Raw genomic sequence first — 15,776 nt, forward strand, 5'->3', positions numbered from 1 at the left:
ATTAAATAAGAAAAAACTAGAAAGATACTTGGGAATACCTCCAGCAAGGGACGTTGACAGTAGGGAAGTCCTGGATGCCATGGTCGACACTCTAACGGCGTAATCTCGGAATCACAGCATACGTATAGGAAGGGCCAATCCACGGAAACGGCACTCCACGAAATCACTACTTTTGTCGAAAAGGCACTTAGTGACAAGGAATACGCACTCATTGCTTTTCTAGACATAGAAGGTGCGTTCAACAACATCCTACCAAGCTCGATAACACAGTGCGACAAAAAAAGAAAAATTGGAGGAACTTTTGAAGAGACCTAGTAGGAATTGTTTATTAGTATAAAACCGTGTTTGAAATTTTTCGAACACCCTCAAAATCTTGATTTATTTAGAAAAAACGGTTTTTCGGGACTTTTTTGCTTTTAAAAATTCCTAAACGCGTAATTTTAAACCGATTTTAAAATTTTTTACGTTTTTCAATAGTTAAATGTTGTAGCTTTTGAAAAATAAATAGATCTTTAATTTATTTCAACAAAAAGGGTAACATTTTTACGCAAGAAACTGACAGTTTTGAATTTTTGTCGTAAAATTCAATCCGTATTGAATTGAATTGTCTTAATCCGTATTGAGACAATCAATCCGTACGCTTTTAAAGAAGATCCTGATAAACAGGACTGTTGAGGCGAAGAATACTGTGTCTGTCTGACTGTGTCATTAGGCGGAGAATATGTCAGAAGAGAATATATTCAAAAATATGTCAGAAGAGGCACTCCGCAAGGAGGTGTACTCTCACCCCTACTGTGGAACGTGTCGGTTAATAGCCTACTACGATCCTTAGAAGGTGGTGGTTGCAAAGTTATTGCTTATGCGGATGATGTCGCAATTGCCTTCTCTGGGAAATTTCCCCAGACTCTGTGTGACCGCATGACGGACAAACTAAGGGTCCTCTCAACTTGGGCAGTTAGGAATGGACAAGGTGTAAACCCATCCAAAACCGAGCTTGTCCTCTTCACCAGGATGTACGAAATACCAAACTTAAGGCTTCCAAAACTATCAGGAGAAAACTCTCCCTCAGCGGTAGCGCTAAGTACTTGGGGATTACGCTAGACAGGAAACTGGACTGGTAGTCAAGCACTATGGAAATGAATGGGGAAGGTCCCCAAAGATAGTCAGATGGCTTTACACAGCGGTCATAAGACCCACCCTTTTCTACGGTGTAGTGGTCTGGTGGCCTGCTCTCACAAACTCCAAATGTAAAGAGGGACTTAGAAAAACGCAAAGGATGCCGGAATCTGTATCACAGGCAGCCTACGTACTACACCGACGGATACCCTAAACTTCATACTCGACCTATTACCGGTAGAGATAATAGGGGTCAAGATAGCCACGCTATCGGCAATTAGGCTACACGAGACGGGCATATGAAAAAGGATCGACTATGGACATACCAAGTTGGACCTATACCATTGCACGCCAACGGGGGCTACAAACTACTGCGTACCTATTGATCATCCCACCATAAAATATATAAGTATCCATTCCAACAAGGGAGGAATGGGCCACACAAATCCCGGGACCAGCCGGTTCCCTTCATATTTACACAGACGGTTCAAAATTGAATGGCCGGTTTCCATTGCGAACGGCTGTGTCTAATTGTGTCCTTCAGATTCCCCGACCATTGTAGTAATAGCTACCAAGCAGAAGTAATAGCTATCGGGGAAGCACATTATGACTTCTGCAGGACCTGTGGGGATGTAAAGGAGGAAGAGACAGACGCACACCTTCTGTGTCAATGCCCTGCGCTGGATCGCAGCCGACTCAAATTATTGGGCGCAGCAGCACTCACGGACCTAACAGACCTCGCGGAGATCGCTCCACGCAGACTTGTAGCCTTCATCCGTAAATCTGGATGGGACCGCGTGCCGCCGCAGGAAGGATAGCACACTCTTGGGAACATAGGTAGATAGGAGGGAAGCAATATTGTTGTGCCGTTTTTCTAGACGTCAAGTAGGCATTTGACAAAGTCTGGCATCCGGGACTACTGATGAAGATCAATGGGAGCATACCCCACGAGTACCCCACCCCCCAGGAGTCCGCAGGGCAGTGACTTGGCCCAATCCTCTACACGCTATACACCGCAGACATGCCTGTTATAGAGGAAGGAGGTTTGCTAGCCGCGACATATGCAGACGATACAGAATTTCTACCCTCGGCAAGCTTGCCTCAGGATGCCTTCGACTGTCTCCAGCGTCAGCTCGATGCCCTCGATCCGTGGCCTCAAAGATGGAACATTGTGATTAATCACGAAAAGTTCGCCCAAATAAGATTCACCTTGAGGAGAGGCGACTAAAGACTATACAAATAATTATAAAAAATAAAAAAATATCCTTCACTGCGTTGCACACTTTTGACCAAAATTATAATACCCTCTGCAAGGGTATAAAAATAAGTCATAAGCTTCTATCTTCAAAAATACCAAAGTTGGTATTTCTATCAAATACCATTTTTGATCGTTCAGTTATATGGCAGCTATATAAGATATAGTCGACCGATCGTTATGAAATTGTGTAGGTCTATCTTCAAAAACACAAAAGTTGAGTCATTTCCGATTGTCCAGTTATAAGGCAGCTATAGGACATAGATCCTTATGAATTTAGGCATGTCATATTATTTTACCAAAAATAGCTCTCCTGTAATTTGTAATACTTACATTTTTACTCTGTTAACAAGAAAGGAAAGCTAACTTCGGGCGGAGCCGAAGTTGATATACCCTTGCAGTTAAACCGGAATATAGAATAGAATCTGTATTAAGTTCCAGCTTTCTATCTTCAAAAACACGAAAGTTTGGTCATTTCCGATCGTTCAGTTATATGGCAGCTATAGGATATAGTCGGCCGATCCTTATGAAATTTGACATGTCGCAATGTTTTGCCAAAAATAGCTCTCATGTCAAATTTGAACTCTCTTACTCTAAAAACACCGAATTTATACCATTTCCGATCAATCAGTTATATGGCAGCTATAGGATATAGTCGGCCGATCCGGGCCGTTCCGACTTATATACTGCGTGCAAAGGAAAGAAGGGTGTGTGCAAAGTTTCAAGACGATAGCTTTAAAACTGAGAGACTAGTTTGCGTAGAAACAGACAGACGGACAGACAGACAGACGGACAGACGGACATGCTCATATCAACTCAGGAGGTGATCCTGATCAAGAATATATATACTTTATAGGGTCGGAGATGTCTCCTTCACTGCGTTGCACACTTTTGGACAAAATTATAATACCCTCGCAAGGGTATAAAAATGGTAATGGTAAAACTAGTAAAAATCGATAAAAATGTAAAGATTTTTTAGCATATCGATGTTTTTTTACCATTCCAATACAAAAACAAGAAAGGAAAGCTAACTTCGGGCGGAGCCGAAGTTTATATACCCTTGCAGTTAAAACCGGATATATATCGCAAACATCGGATATAGTTGGCCGATCCTAATAGGAATAGGAATATATAATCCAATTTTTTACAATACAAAATCTAAAAAAAGTCCCAAACTTCTATCTTCAAAAATACGAAAGTTGATATTTCTTCCAAGTACCATATCCGATCGTTCAGTTATATGGCAGCTATAGGATATAGTCGGCCGATCCTTATGAAATTTGGTAGGTCGGATCAACTGACCAAATATATAATCTGTACCAAGTTGCAGCTTTCTATCTTCAAAAACACGAAAGTTGGGTCATTTCCGATCGTTCAGTTATATGGCAGCTATAAGATATAGCCGGCCGATCCTTATGAAATTTGGCATGTCGTAATGGTTTGCCAAAAATAGCTCTCGTGTCAAATTTGATCTCTCTAACTCTAAAAACACCGAAGTTATACTATTTCCGATCAATCGGTTATATGGCAGCTATAGGATATAGTCGGCCGATCCGACTTATATACTGCGTGCAAAGGAAAGAGGGGTGTGTGCAAAGTTCCAAGACGATAGCTTCAAAACTGAGAGACTAGTTCGCGTAGAAACGGACAGACAGACGGACAGACAGACAGACGGACAGACGGACAGACGGACATGCTCATATCAACTCAGGAGGTGATCCTGATCAAGAATATATATACTTTATAGGGTCGGAGATGTCTCCTTCACTGCGTTGCACACTTTTGGACAAAATTATAATACCCTCTGCAAGGGTATAATAACTAAATTCGCTTCGCTGTTTTTAATTAGAATGACTGGAAACTTCTGTCCTCTACTCCTTAGCCATTGTAAATTTACATATGGTTTCTTTACATTTTACATTTACAATAACATAAATTCGCTTTGCTCTAATTTTAAAGCTTTAAAACTTTAATTGTTAACACCTTATCTGAGCAACACTCTTCCTCGTAATCTTCCTCTTGTATTTATTATATTCATTATTTTGTTAAATTTTAGAGCGTTTATTTTTAAGCTAGTGGGGCTGATTTTGTAGAGCGTGAGACTTTCAACGCCACACTCTATGGTTCAGATCCCAGCAGGTGGCAAACGAAAATGATTGGTTTTTATATATTTTAATTTTTTTAAAAGCAAATTTTAAAATTTTTCAATTTGATAAAAATTGATTGAACGATTGATAGCTAGAAGCAATATCATATTCCTTAACAGGACCCTCTCCGGTTTTTTTTTGGAATAAATACAATTTTTTTTTTACATAAAATGAAAGTTACATATTTGGAACGTACCCCTGTCATGTGCGCTGTGGTACGTATCTTCAAACTCGAAACGATCTAAAGATCGTGTATGATATCTTCAGTTCTTTAGATCGGATTTTCTCGAATCAAAAAAAGTTAAATTTTTTATTGTATGACTGGAACCAAAAAACAAGTCATAAAAAATAAAAGATTTATATTTTTTAAGAGGCCTTAAAAAAAGGAAATGTATAAACTACCAATAACTGGTCATAGCAGAATCCTGTATCCTTTTTTATCTTTCACAATATATTTTCAAAATATGGTCGATTTTTATCCGAAATGAGGAGAGGTTCTAGAAAGAAACGCTAGCTTGGGAAATAGCCTAAGTGTAAGCCTTGCATTTAAGACCGGAAATCCGGAATTAAAAAATATCGGATATAGTTGGCCGAATTTGGCGAATTTTCTTACAATACCCATTTCTTAAAAGAAACAACTAAAAAACCTTAAGCCTCTATCTTAAAAGTACCAAAAAAAACCACCTGTGTATATGGCAGCTATAGGCTTTAGTCGGCCGATACTAATGAAATGTTGTAGGTCGCAGGGTTTGAAAAATTATGCTACTCCCATAGTTTTGCTACTGCTACTGCTCTCACTTTAAGGACAGCCGGAGCAGAGCTACACCAGATTGATGAAAGCTGATGTTCTCTGCTCCGAGTTTTGTCACAGAAAAAACTATAGAAATAGCAACAGCAAAAAATTATCGTAGCCGTAGCCGTTGTAAAAACTTCGAAGCAGAGCAAAGGAAATTTCTAATGGGGTATATACCGAGAACCGGTTATAAAAACATCAAGAGAGATGAGATTTTGAATGGGCGGACCGACCTAACATTACCTATCGGCCGAGTATATCTTATAGCTGCCATATGGATTATGGCAAAATGATACGACGTGAATTTGGTAAAAATACCAACTTTGGTAATTTTAATGATAATAACGACAAGGTATATGAAATTTGGTCCGCCCAAAGTTAGCTTTCCTTTCTTCTTTTTATTTTGTTCTATATCTCCATTAATTACTAACTTAGCTATAAATATTGCAACTTTATATCAATAAAATCAGCCTCAGACGAATATATTCGGAACCTTTCTACTTTCTCCACGACCAACTTGTTCAAGTGCAAGTTGCATTAGAACAATATTTTTTATTTTTTATTATTTCTTTTAATAAACTATACTTACCTTTCACTAATGTATATTTGTCAGTTGGAGATGAACGAGCTAATACACGAAGTTTGGGCCACACTTTGTCGATAAGATGTTGTTGAATCTGGAAGAAAACTAAATAAAAATCACAAAATTACCAAATTTTTACATTTTACATCTCCGTTGCTATCCCGTATACGTCTATTAAATTCTTTGCCTTCCAAAATAAGAAAGTCATCATTAGGACGAAGAATACCACATTTACTAGCAATAGATCGTGCTGTGTTAATGTTGTCTCCAGTGACCATGCGAACAGTTATACCAGCACGTTGGCACTTTCGAATTGCATCGGGAACTTCAGGACGCACTGGATCTTCTATCCCAACTACACAAAGGCAAGTAAGATTCGTCATAATGTTTTCTTCATCATCCCAGTTAGGTTCTCCATCAATGTGTACTTCATTAACTGCAGCTTTTCCAGGCACAAAGTCGCGATAAGCTACAGATATGGTCCGAAGACCATCACATGCCATTGGCTCAATAACTTCTCGAATCAATCGTTCCTGCATATCTCTTGTAAAAGTCTCCAATGTTCCTTCATGCCCATAGATAAAAGCACACCTATTTAAATTATAAAGAAAAATCAATTTAAAATTTTGTATACTTCAGAAAGTAGACATTTTTGTCTAATTTTTGGCAAAACGCACACATGTTTAAAATTTAAGTGTATGCGTAGCAGAAAAAACCAATGAGAGCAGAGCATTCACTGAGCGAAAAAAACGTAGTTTTTGATTTCAACTCTTAGTTTCGATTTCGATAGTTTCGATTCTTTTAGATTAGTGGTCAGCACGACCCTATCCCGAGGACATAGGGAATTTCTCTGCCCGAGCTCTGCCAGACACACACAGTATAAATGTGTGAAACGTCATGATCACTGCCTACTTTCTGCTATTCGTTACTAATACTAATGCGTTAAAATCATATCAATGTATTGGGGTGCCGACCACTGTTTTAGATTGAGATAAGTCTACTAAACCCCTTGGACTGGCTTTTTTAATTCCACAGGCGGACAATTTAAAATTTTATTTTCCTTCACGCATATTTTTAATTGCTTTATAGCCATTAGGCTTCACGGAGAAGTCCAGAAAAAACATTGGTTCCAAAATCCACAGTTTCCGGTACACTTAAGTGAAGAAATTGATCAAATTTTGCCGTGAAATTTTGGCGCACATTTAAGAGTCAGTTTTCAGCAACGAGATTCACTTAAACTCCATTTCTACAAAATATGTTACTCACAAACGTTACTGTTTCATTACTGTTACATATGTTACATCACGAACATAATATGCACCCAATCCATACTACCTTGAGTACATCAATTAACAGAACTATTTGCCAATCATCTACACCGATCAAATTTTCACGCAAGCTTTAAGTTTTTAATTTCACTCTTTACTCCTTTCACTTTTTACTTTTCTTTCACTTTCAAAAACCAAGAATGATGCCTCTAGTAATGGGAAACTTGGTATTTGATCGCTTAAATGGATTCAGACCTTTCCTAATAAGTGGCGTTGACTTTTGATGATGCATTCATCAAACAGCAGTTCTGGAAAATATGACACCGTGACTACATTCACACATCCAAGAGATAATGCTCCACCACAAACTTGGAAGCTGGCCCGATTACCTGCCAGCATCACCGAAATGGACAAGATCCGAGTTGTCGACTAAAGGACGAGCAAGAAATAACTTCAACGAACAATACACAAGATCGCCCCAATCCCAATGGAAGATCTACGAGCTAGATAGTGCTTTTGTCATCACTGCGATAAAGAAAGAGCGAAGCAGAAGAAAAGACAAATAGACGCTAAAGAAAGTTTTATGTAATTCAATTTTTAATTAAGCTGGGTCAGCCAAAATTACAAAAAATTGGCAGGATATCTCCACTAACAATATCTGTTTCTCTAATTCAGTAATTTAAAACAAAAACAAGAAAGGAAAGCTATCTTCGGGCGGAGCCGAGGTTGATGTACCCTTGCAGCTAAAACCGGATATACAGGGTGACAATAAATAACCCGGATAAACTTTGAAGCAATCTATTATAAATGTGTTATGATGCAGCCCTTAAATAATTGCATTTATCGATAGCTTGTACTTTTCTGAAACAAATATATTTACATCTTTGTGATTCCCATCAATTTGATATTTGTTTCGGGATGTCTAACAATCGTTGTGCAATTTTAAAACTGTTTCAACAAGGAAATCGCCAATGCGACATTGTTCGTTTACTTGGCATACCAAAACAAACGGTCTCTGACGCTACCCAGCGATTTAATGCCGTATAGGGCCCTCTCAAGCCCTATAAGCTCCAAAAAATGCATCTTCTTACGGATGACAATAAGCGCGTGAGACTCCAAAGATGCCGTCAGCTAAAGCGTCGCGCCGCAGGTCAAAAATGGGAGCGTATTCTCTTCACGGACGAGAAGATATTCACCATCCAACAGGCGCACAATCACTAAAATGACAGAAGCTGGTCTGCTAAAGCTCCAGGTACCTCTGCAAAAATCGAGTGCCGTCAATGTGAGCAATCTTTAATGGTTTGGGGAGGAATATGCGCCACCGGCAAAACACCCCTTGTTTTCATCGATCAAGGGGTCAAAATCAATCAGGAAGTGTACCGCCTGGACATTTTGGAAACTGTTGTGCTTTCTTGGGCCCAGCAGCACTTCGGTGATACGGAGTGGACGTTTCAACATGATTCAGCGTCCCCCCAGCGCCAAATTGACTCAGGACTGGTGCTAAGCCAATTTTTCGGACTTTATCACATCCAGTGAATGGGCACCTTACTCGCCAGATCTTAATCCGATGAACTACAGTGTGTGGTCTATTTTGGAGTCCAGGGCATGTGCTTAACGGCACATAAGTTTGGGGGCGCTGAAGCAATCATTGCTCCGAGAATGGGATCGATTATCGGAAGAAGACCTGCGGCCCATTGCGCTAAATTTTCAGAAACGTTCAGGGCTCTGCATCGCAGCCCAAGGAAGCCACTTCGAAACCGGCTGAATATATGTTAACACAATACCTATTTAATAGTTGTGTAACTGTTTTCCTTAAAAAGTTATGATCAAAAATGTTTGTCTGGGTTATTTATTGTCACCCTGTATATCTCAAATGATAATATCATTATATAACAAATTTATTTATAATAAAAAATCTAAAAAAAAGCTTCTATCTTCAAAAATACCAATGTTGGTAATTTTACCAAATACCAGTATATCCGAGGCAATTTTCGATCATTCAGTTATATGGCAGCTATAAGATATAGTCGGCCAATCAGTCATGGGCCAAAGGGCGACCAAGCGGAACATTCTTTCGGTGAAATCGAAGCTGTTTGACCCCCTTGTCTTATTAAGCCCCATACTTATAAAAGAAAACATCCTATTTCAGGAACTTTGGTTAAATAAGCTAGATTGCGATGAGTAAATTCCACTGCACTTGGATACGGCGTGGAACAAAATACAGATTTTTTTGTCATTTAAATTCCGAGATTCATCTTTACCGAGCCGATGTCACCTATTCAAACTCATGCCTCGAACGATCGAACGAAGTGTATTTTGGTCGGGTTCCGAAGTTACTAAGAAGAGGATTCGTTCCCATCCATCGTCGTTGTCAACGTTTGTATCGAATAGAGTTGCTGAAATTCAAAAGTGGTCAGATGATAGCACGTCCATCGTTTTTAAAGGAACCGGAAGATAAGGGGCCGAAGAGCCCCCGGCTTAAGTAGTGAATTCTGATTTTGTTCTCTCACCTGTCGAATATAATGAAGCTTTTAAGAAAATAGTCGAAATAGTTCAAGAGCACGAGTATCAAGAAGAAATAGAAAATATCCGTTTTAATGTATTTATTTTCCACAGTCTACAAAGGCTAAATCCGTTTTACATGAATCCTAGGAGGCTGGGCTTACCTTTTTCGTTGGTGCGGGTCGGGGGGCAACTAGCTAATGCTCCTAAACTTGGTACGATGCCAAGTTTCCAGTATTTTTGTCAACAATCGAATTGAGAGAGCGCTCTCAGAGGTACTTCCGATACTTGCACGAGTCGAATTTTCATGTGGGTCCACGAGCACTTGTGAGTCTTTTGCGACAGCGCATATGGATCGTAAATGCGCAGGACGTCTGCAGTCAGACAGTATGGTCATGCATACGCTGCTTTAAAAGCAAGCCTCGTCTGATGACTCAAATCATGGGAGATTTACCCTTAGATAGAATTCGTGCTCTCCGCCCATTCTCCATATGTGGTGTTGATTTTTGTGGCCCTATTGATACGACATTGAAAATTCGTGGTAGGCCACCCTATAAGTCCTACATTGCCTTATTTGTTTGTTTTGCGTCCAAGGCAGTTCATTTAGAAGTAGTTTCCGACCTTTCAACTGATTCCTTTTTATTGGCTTTTCAAAGGTTCGTTGGGCGCCGAGGATGTCCGCAGATCGTGCACTGCGACAACGCGACGTACTTCGTCGGAGCGAGTCGCCACTTCGCAGACCTTCGTCGGAGAATCGAGGACGAGGTCGACGCGGTCACTCAATACGCATCAAAAAGCGGATGCGTTTGTTTATTTGTTCATACCGCCGCGGGCTCCGCACATGGACGGACTATGGGAGGCAGGTGTGAAGTCTGTAAAAAAATCTACTCCTACGAGCGGTAGGGAACGCCAGGCTGACCGCGGAGGAGCTGCAGACCGTCCTCGTTGGAGTCCTCCTGAACTCACGACCCCTGGGGGCTCTGAGTCAGGACCCAAGCGACGGCGAGGCACTTACTCCCGGACACCTGTTGAAAGGCGGGCTGCTCATCGCCCCACCAGCACCGAGAACCTCGGACGAACAGGGTTTAACGTGCTTGCGTCAATCAAGCAAATGTTTTGGCAGCGATGGTCCCGGGAGTACGTCTTGGGCCTACAGGCGCGGTCGAAGTGGCAGAAAAAAGAGGACGACATCCGGACGGGCGCGCTGGTCCTGATCGCCGCCACAACAGTGGCTCACAGGACGAGTAGGAGCAACACACGCCGGCGCGGACGGAAGGGTCAGAGTCGCTGTCGTCAGAACTAGCTCTAGAGCGAAATACAGGAGAGCGGTCCACAAGCTGGAGCGGCTGCCAGTTGGTTGAAGCCTGATGGAGGCCATCAACGGGGGCGGTGTTATTTGCTTTACTATTAAGTTGTTGTTGTTACTATTAAGAAGTTGTCGAAAATTTGAATTATAGTTTATAGTTGAATTGTATTTTGTAGTTGTTAGTCTCTAAATTTACTCTAAGATAGCTTAGGCCGGAGCGGGAGCGAAAGCTCATATTCGCTTTTTTGTTATTTTTACAAGTGTGATATAAAACAATCTCGCTACACAACAGGTCTTCCACTTCTTAGGAGGTAGAGGATGAAAATATGGACGCATTGCTTGGATTCGATTTTGTTTCAAAGTTCAATCTTTCGTTTTCGCCAGAGGGATACAAGTTTTCTTTCCCGCTTGAGCAGAAAGTTTGTGAGGAACCGAATGAGATGAGTATTTATAGTATTATTAGTACAAATGATGAAATCGATGTTCCTCCGCAGTATAAAAAGAAAGTATCGATGTTGATCAAGAACTACAAGGCGGTGGATTCAGTAGCAGAGGTTCCAGTCGAGCTGCGAATTATTCCAGATGGTGAGATTATCCCATTTCGTCAATCTCCGAGTCGATTTGCGATTGCCGAACAGAAGGATGTCGAACAGCAGCTCGAAGAATGGCTATCTGCTGTAATTATATGCCCATCTACATTAAACTTTGCCAGTCGTCTGGTGCTGGTAAACAAAAAGGATGGCACAAACACGGCGTTTGCGTTGATTTTCGTAAGCTGAATTCGATGGCGTTGAGAGATTGCTGTTCTCCCTGTTATAGAGGAAGTACTCGAAAAGCTGCAAAAAGCGCTTCACTTTACCGTGATGGACTTGGAGAATGGTTTCTTCCACGTTGCCATTGAGGAAAAGAGCAAGAAATTTACAGCGTTCATAAGCAAATCCAGATTGTACGAATTCAGTAGAACACAGTTTTGATTTCGGAACTCGCCAGCTGTATTCATTCGCTACGTTAATTACGTATTATTTATTTAATATGGATGATATAATAATTCACGCCGAGACTGCAGAGCGATGTTTGCAAAAGATGGCACTCGTCCAGAAAAGAGCTGGGGCGTTTGGCCTGAAGATCAAGTGGCGAAAATGTGGCTTCTTGCAGAGAAGAATTTACTTCTTGGACCACAACATTGAAGACGGAAACTTGTGGCCGGGAATTCGATGACAAACAACACCCCACCCACCCCATATTTGAGTAGAAGATAACAGAAGATGAGTCCCGCCAGCACAGTTATATCCTGGAAGTCAAAGCCGTGTATCTAGCGGTATAAAAAATCAGACATTATCTGCTGGGATCGTCGTTTAAGCTGATAACGGGTTGTGCCGCTTTTAAACAAACTCTACAGAAGGCGGATATACCAAGAGCAGTTACGCAGTGGATTGTTTATCTACAAGATTTCGTTTTTACAGTGGAACATCGTCCTGGAGAACGATTAAAGCATGTTGACTGCCAAAGTCGCTATCCTGATCGGGTTATGTTTGTCTCCTTAAAGATCACAGCACGCATCAAAAACGCTTAAAGAAAAGATGAGATGCTGAAGGCAATTGTGAAAATTCTCGAAAGCCGTCCTAATGGCGGGTACAAGATGAAAGCTTCACTTCTCTATAAGGAGGTGAACGGTAACGATCTCCTCGTAGTCCCGAAAGCGATGGAAAATGAAGTGATTGTTGACGCCCACAATGCAGTCCACTTTGCACTACAAAAAACTTTACATACTATTCAACAATCCTATTGGATTCATTAGAGCAAAAAGTTCAGCAGGTTGTGAACAACAAGAAAGAATGGTTTTTATACTGCATCGATAAAGGTGATCAACGAGCACGAGTTAAAGTGAATGACTGTGTTGAGTGAGAACGGTTATCAGCGCCGCTGATCGAACCGGCTCAATCATACCCGATGCCGGTCTCTTTAACAAATATTTAAAACACGGTTTTGTGCTATATTTGCCCTGATAAATCATTACTAGTCACTTTAAAAGTTCCAAATCACTGATGCACTGTGTAATATTCTACGGGACTGTGCCCCTCTCTTAAAAACTTTTCTTGCAGGGAACGGGTTTGGGAAACGCAACGCATAGCGAATGAACAGCAAAAAACAGAATAAACCTGGGGATGACCTAGATTCCATCCTACTACCAGTCGAGATTATGCTGGTTAGGTAGAATTACTCTCAGCATTAAGGTAAATAAAGGCTAGATTGTGGATGGAGACCAGCCATAGTCACACCAGGTAGATAGATATAGACCAATTTACGCTATCTGTTGGTAGGGCTATAATATCATTAGTTACCTGTGGGCTTAAATGCGGGGAACACTTTGACCTGGTAGCTCTAAGAAAATGAAGGAGTCCTTAGAAATTTAAATTCTTTGCTTGTGTGGTATAACAATGAGCCCTAGCGGCGAGTAGCTGTGTGCACTGTCCATCACCTCTACTAAACCTAAACTATTTGCAAGCTCTACATATATTTATTATAATTTAAGAATAAATGCTTTAAAAGTGTAAGCTCAAAGGAAAATTTGTTTTTATTTGCAACCATTATACAAGTTAACTGAAGTTAACCAAGCAGCGGCAATGTCCGATTATTTAAGAGCTCGCTCTGGCCAAACTGCTGACATAGCGTCTGGCCGGAAGCCCATGCATAGCGGCAAGCACTGGCCGCTATGAAATACTTTTTGTTAGCTTTAAGTTTCAGTTTGTGTCAGAGTCTCATACAATAAAGAGCATAAAACCAATCTCCGGCACTGCCGTTAATTTGTAAATTCATTTGTTGAATTGGTCACCGCGCCTCAAGGGCCGTGACTACGGGGCAAGTGCTCCCATCATAACTCCTGTCACAGGAAGGATCTCCCCCCGGCAACCGCCAGGGATCTCAACCGCTGCCTATAAGGAGTGGCAACACCCCCCCTGCAACCGCAAGGGGTAATTATCTGAAGACGTACCTCCTACATCTGCGGCATCACCGACTGCAGCGAGGGATAACCAACTACTACATTATCATACAAATCAATCTATATTTACTGGCGCCCATCGTAAAAGAACCATGTAAGTGAGCACTTTTATTTACACAGTTTTTCTAAGTCTGCATGAATTTTTCTTTGTGTATTAAAAAATAAAAATAAAAAAAAGAAAGACAAGAAAAGTAAAATATTGTGCCTTACGCTAATAAAAAACTGCAGCCCCATATAATTAAAAAATAAAATTTTTTAATAACACAGCCACACAAAAAAAAAAAGTGTCCGGGTTGGGAGATCAGAGTACCCTATCCCCATGTATTTTGGACCGCTGAACACGAATCTGAAGTCCGTTTTGGTCCTGCACGTGTACGTTTCTTCCTAACCTCAAAAAAAGTTTTACATTTTTGGAGGTATGGGACTTTATTTTTAATTTATTGGATTTTCATGAAACTGGGTACCCAGGGGTTTTTGGGGTCGCTGATTACGAATTTGAAGTCAGATTTTCAAAATTCAATATGGCGGACGAATTTTCAAAAAATTCGTGGATTTTCATTTTTGAAAATTCGTCCGCCATATTGAATCCGCCATATTGAATTTGGGAAATCTGACTTTAGATTCGTAATCAGCGACCCCAAAAACCCCTAAGTACCCAGTTTCATGAAAATCCAAAAATTGTTCAAAAATTCGTCCGCCATATTGGATCCGCCATATTGAATTTTGAAAATCTGACTTCAAGTTCGTAATCAGCGACCCCAAAAATCCCTGGGTACCCAGTTTCATGAAAATCCAATAAATTAAAAATAAAGTCGCATACCTCCAAAAATGTAAAACTTTTTTTGAGGTTAGGAAGAAACGTACACGTGCAGGACCAAAACGGACTTCAGATTCGTGTTCAGCGGTCCAAAATACATGGGGATAGGGTACTCTGATCTCCCAACCCGGACACTTTTTTTTTTTGTGTGGCTGTGTAATCTTTATTAGTTGGCTGACGGTTTAGCATTAACATTTTTTACCTATTATAAAATATTTAAACCATTTCATTTGTGAACCAATTATTGCCCCAATATTGTTTGCATTTCTGTTTTTGTGAATAAACAAATGAATATTCTATATAACACAAAAAGTGCGGAATAAAACTTCCTAACCAAAACCAAAAAATCGCTGGCGGAAAATTTTAAATTTCAATCGGAAATAATTTATATAATCGCGTGTATTTAATTCAGCTTTTATATGTCTTTTTTGTTACACAAGAATTCTTGGTATTAGCCGCGCAGTTTTGGTTATTTATTTTTCTTTTCCGTTTTGTTTCCCAACTCCACTTTCGAGAACACGATACGGCCGCGCATGCAGTGTGGCACTTTGTTGTTTTTTTCTCTGTTTGCATAAGCGGCGGCTCAGTCCCCGCGCACCCCTCACCTTACCGCTACTTGACACAGCAGTAGCGCAACTTGACGAGCCCGCACACATAACTAAAGCGGCAGCTCAGCCCCCACGGCCCCTTCACCAGTCCAATCACCTCCATCGGCACATAATTCATACATAAATATTTTTTCTTTCGGGCGACTTTATAGCCGCAGCTCCACATGAGCAATCCGTTTCAACAATATAGAAACATAAGACAACTCTCTAGCGATTCTGAGTCGGAGACCGAAGGGCCGGCCAGATCTTCCACCCCTAAAAGCGTTAACGCTAGCGCTCCCATACTCGCGAACATGGCTTTCAGCATGGAACAGATGACAGCCACCATACAGGCGGCCGTTCAACATGCTGTTCAAGAAGCCAATATCGAACACCAGCGT

At 40.8% G+C, this 15,776-nt stretch overlaps 1 protein-coding gene across 7 annotated transcripts in view; it reads right to left on the minus strand.

Moving 5' to 3' along the window:
- Positions 1 to 15,776, minus strand: part of PMCA (plasma membrane calcium-transporting ATPase 3) — a 138,575-nt gene that overhangs the window by 94,474 nt on the left and 28,325 nt on the right. For all 7 annotated transcript variants that reach the window (XM_043213482.2, XM_043213484.2, XM_043213481.2 and 4 more), the window contains 2 exons: positions 6,041 to 6,485; positions 5,901 to 5,988 (listed from right to left, as the gene is read on the minus strand). In XM_043213482.2, coding sequence (XP_043069417.1) covers positions 5,901 to 5,988; positions 6,041 to 6,485 — 533 coding nt within the window. The remainder of the gene's footprint in view (positions 1 to 5,900; positions 5,989 to 6,040; positions 6,486 to 15,776) is intronic.

This window comes from Drosophila bipectinata, chromosome 4, assembly GCF_030179905.1.
Source record: "Drosophila bipectinata strain 14024-0381.07 chromosome 4, DbipHiC1v2, whole genome shotgun sequence".
Taxonomy (NCBI): Eukaryota; Metazoa; Arthropoda; class Insecta; order Diptera; family Drosophilidae; genus Drosophila; species Drosophila bipectinata.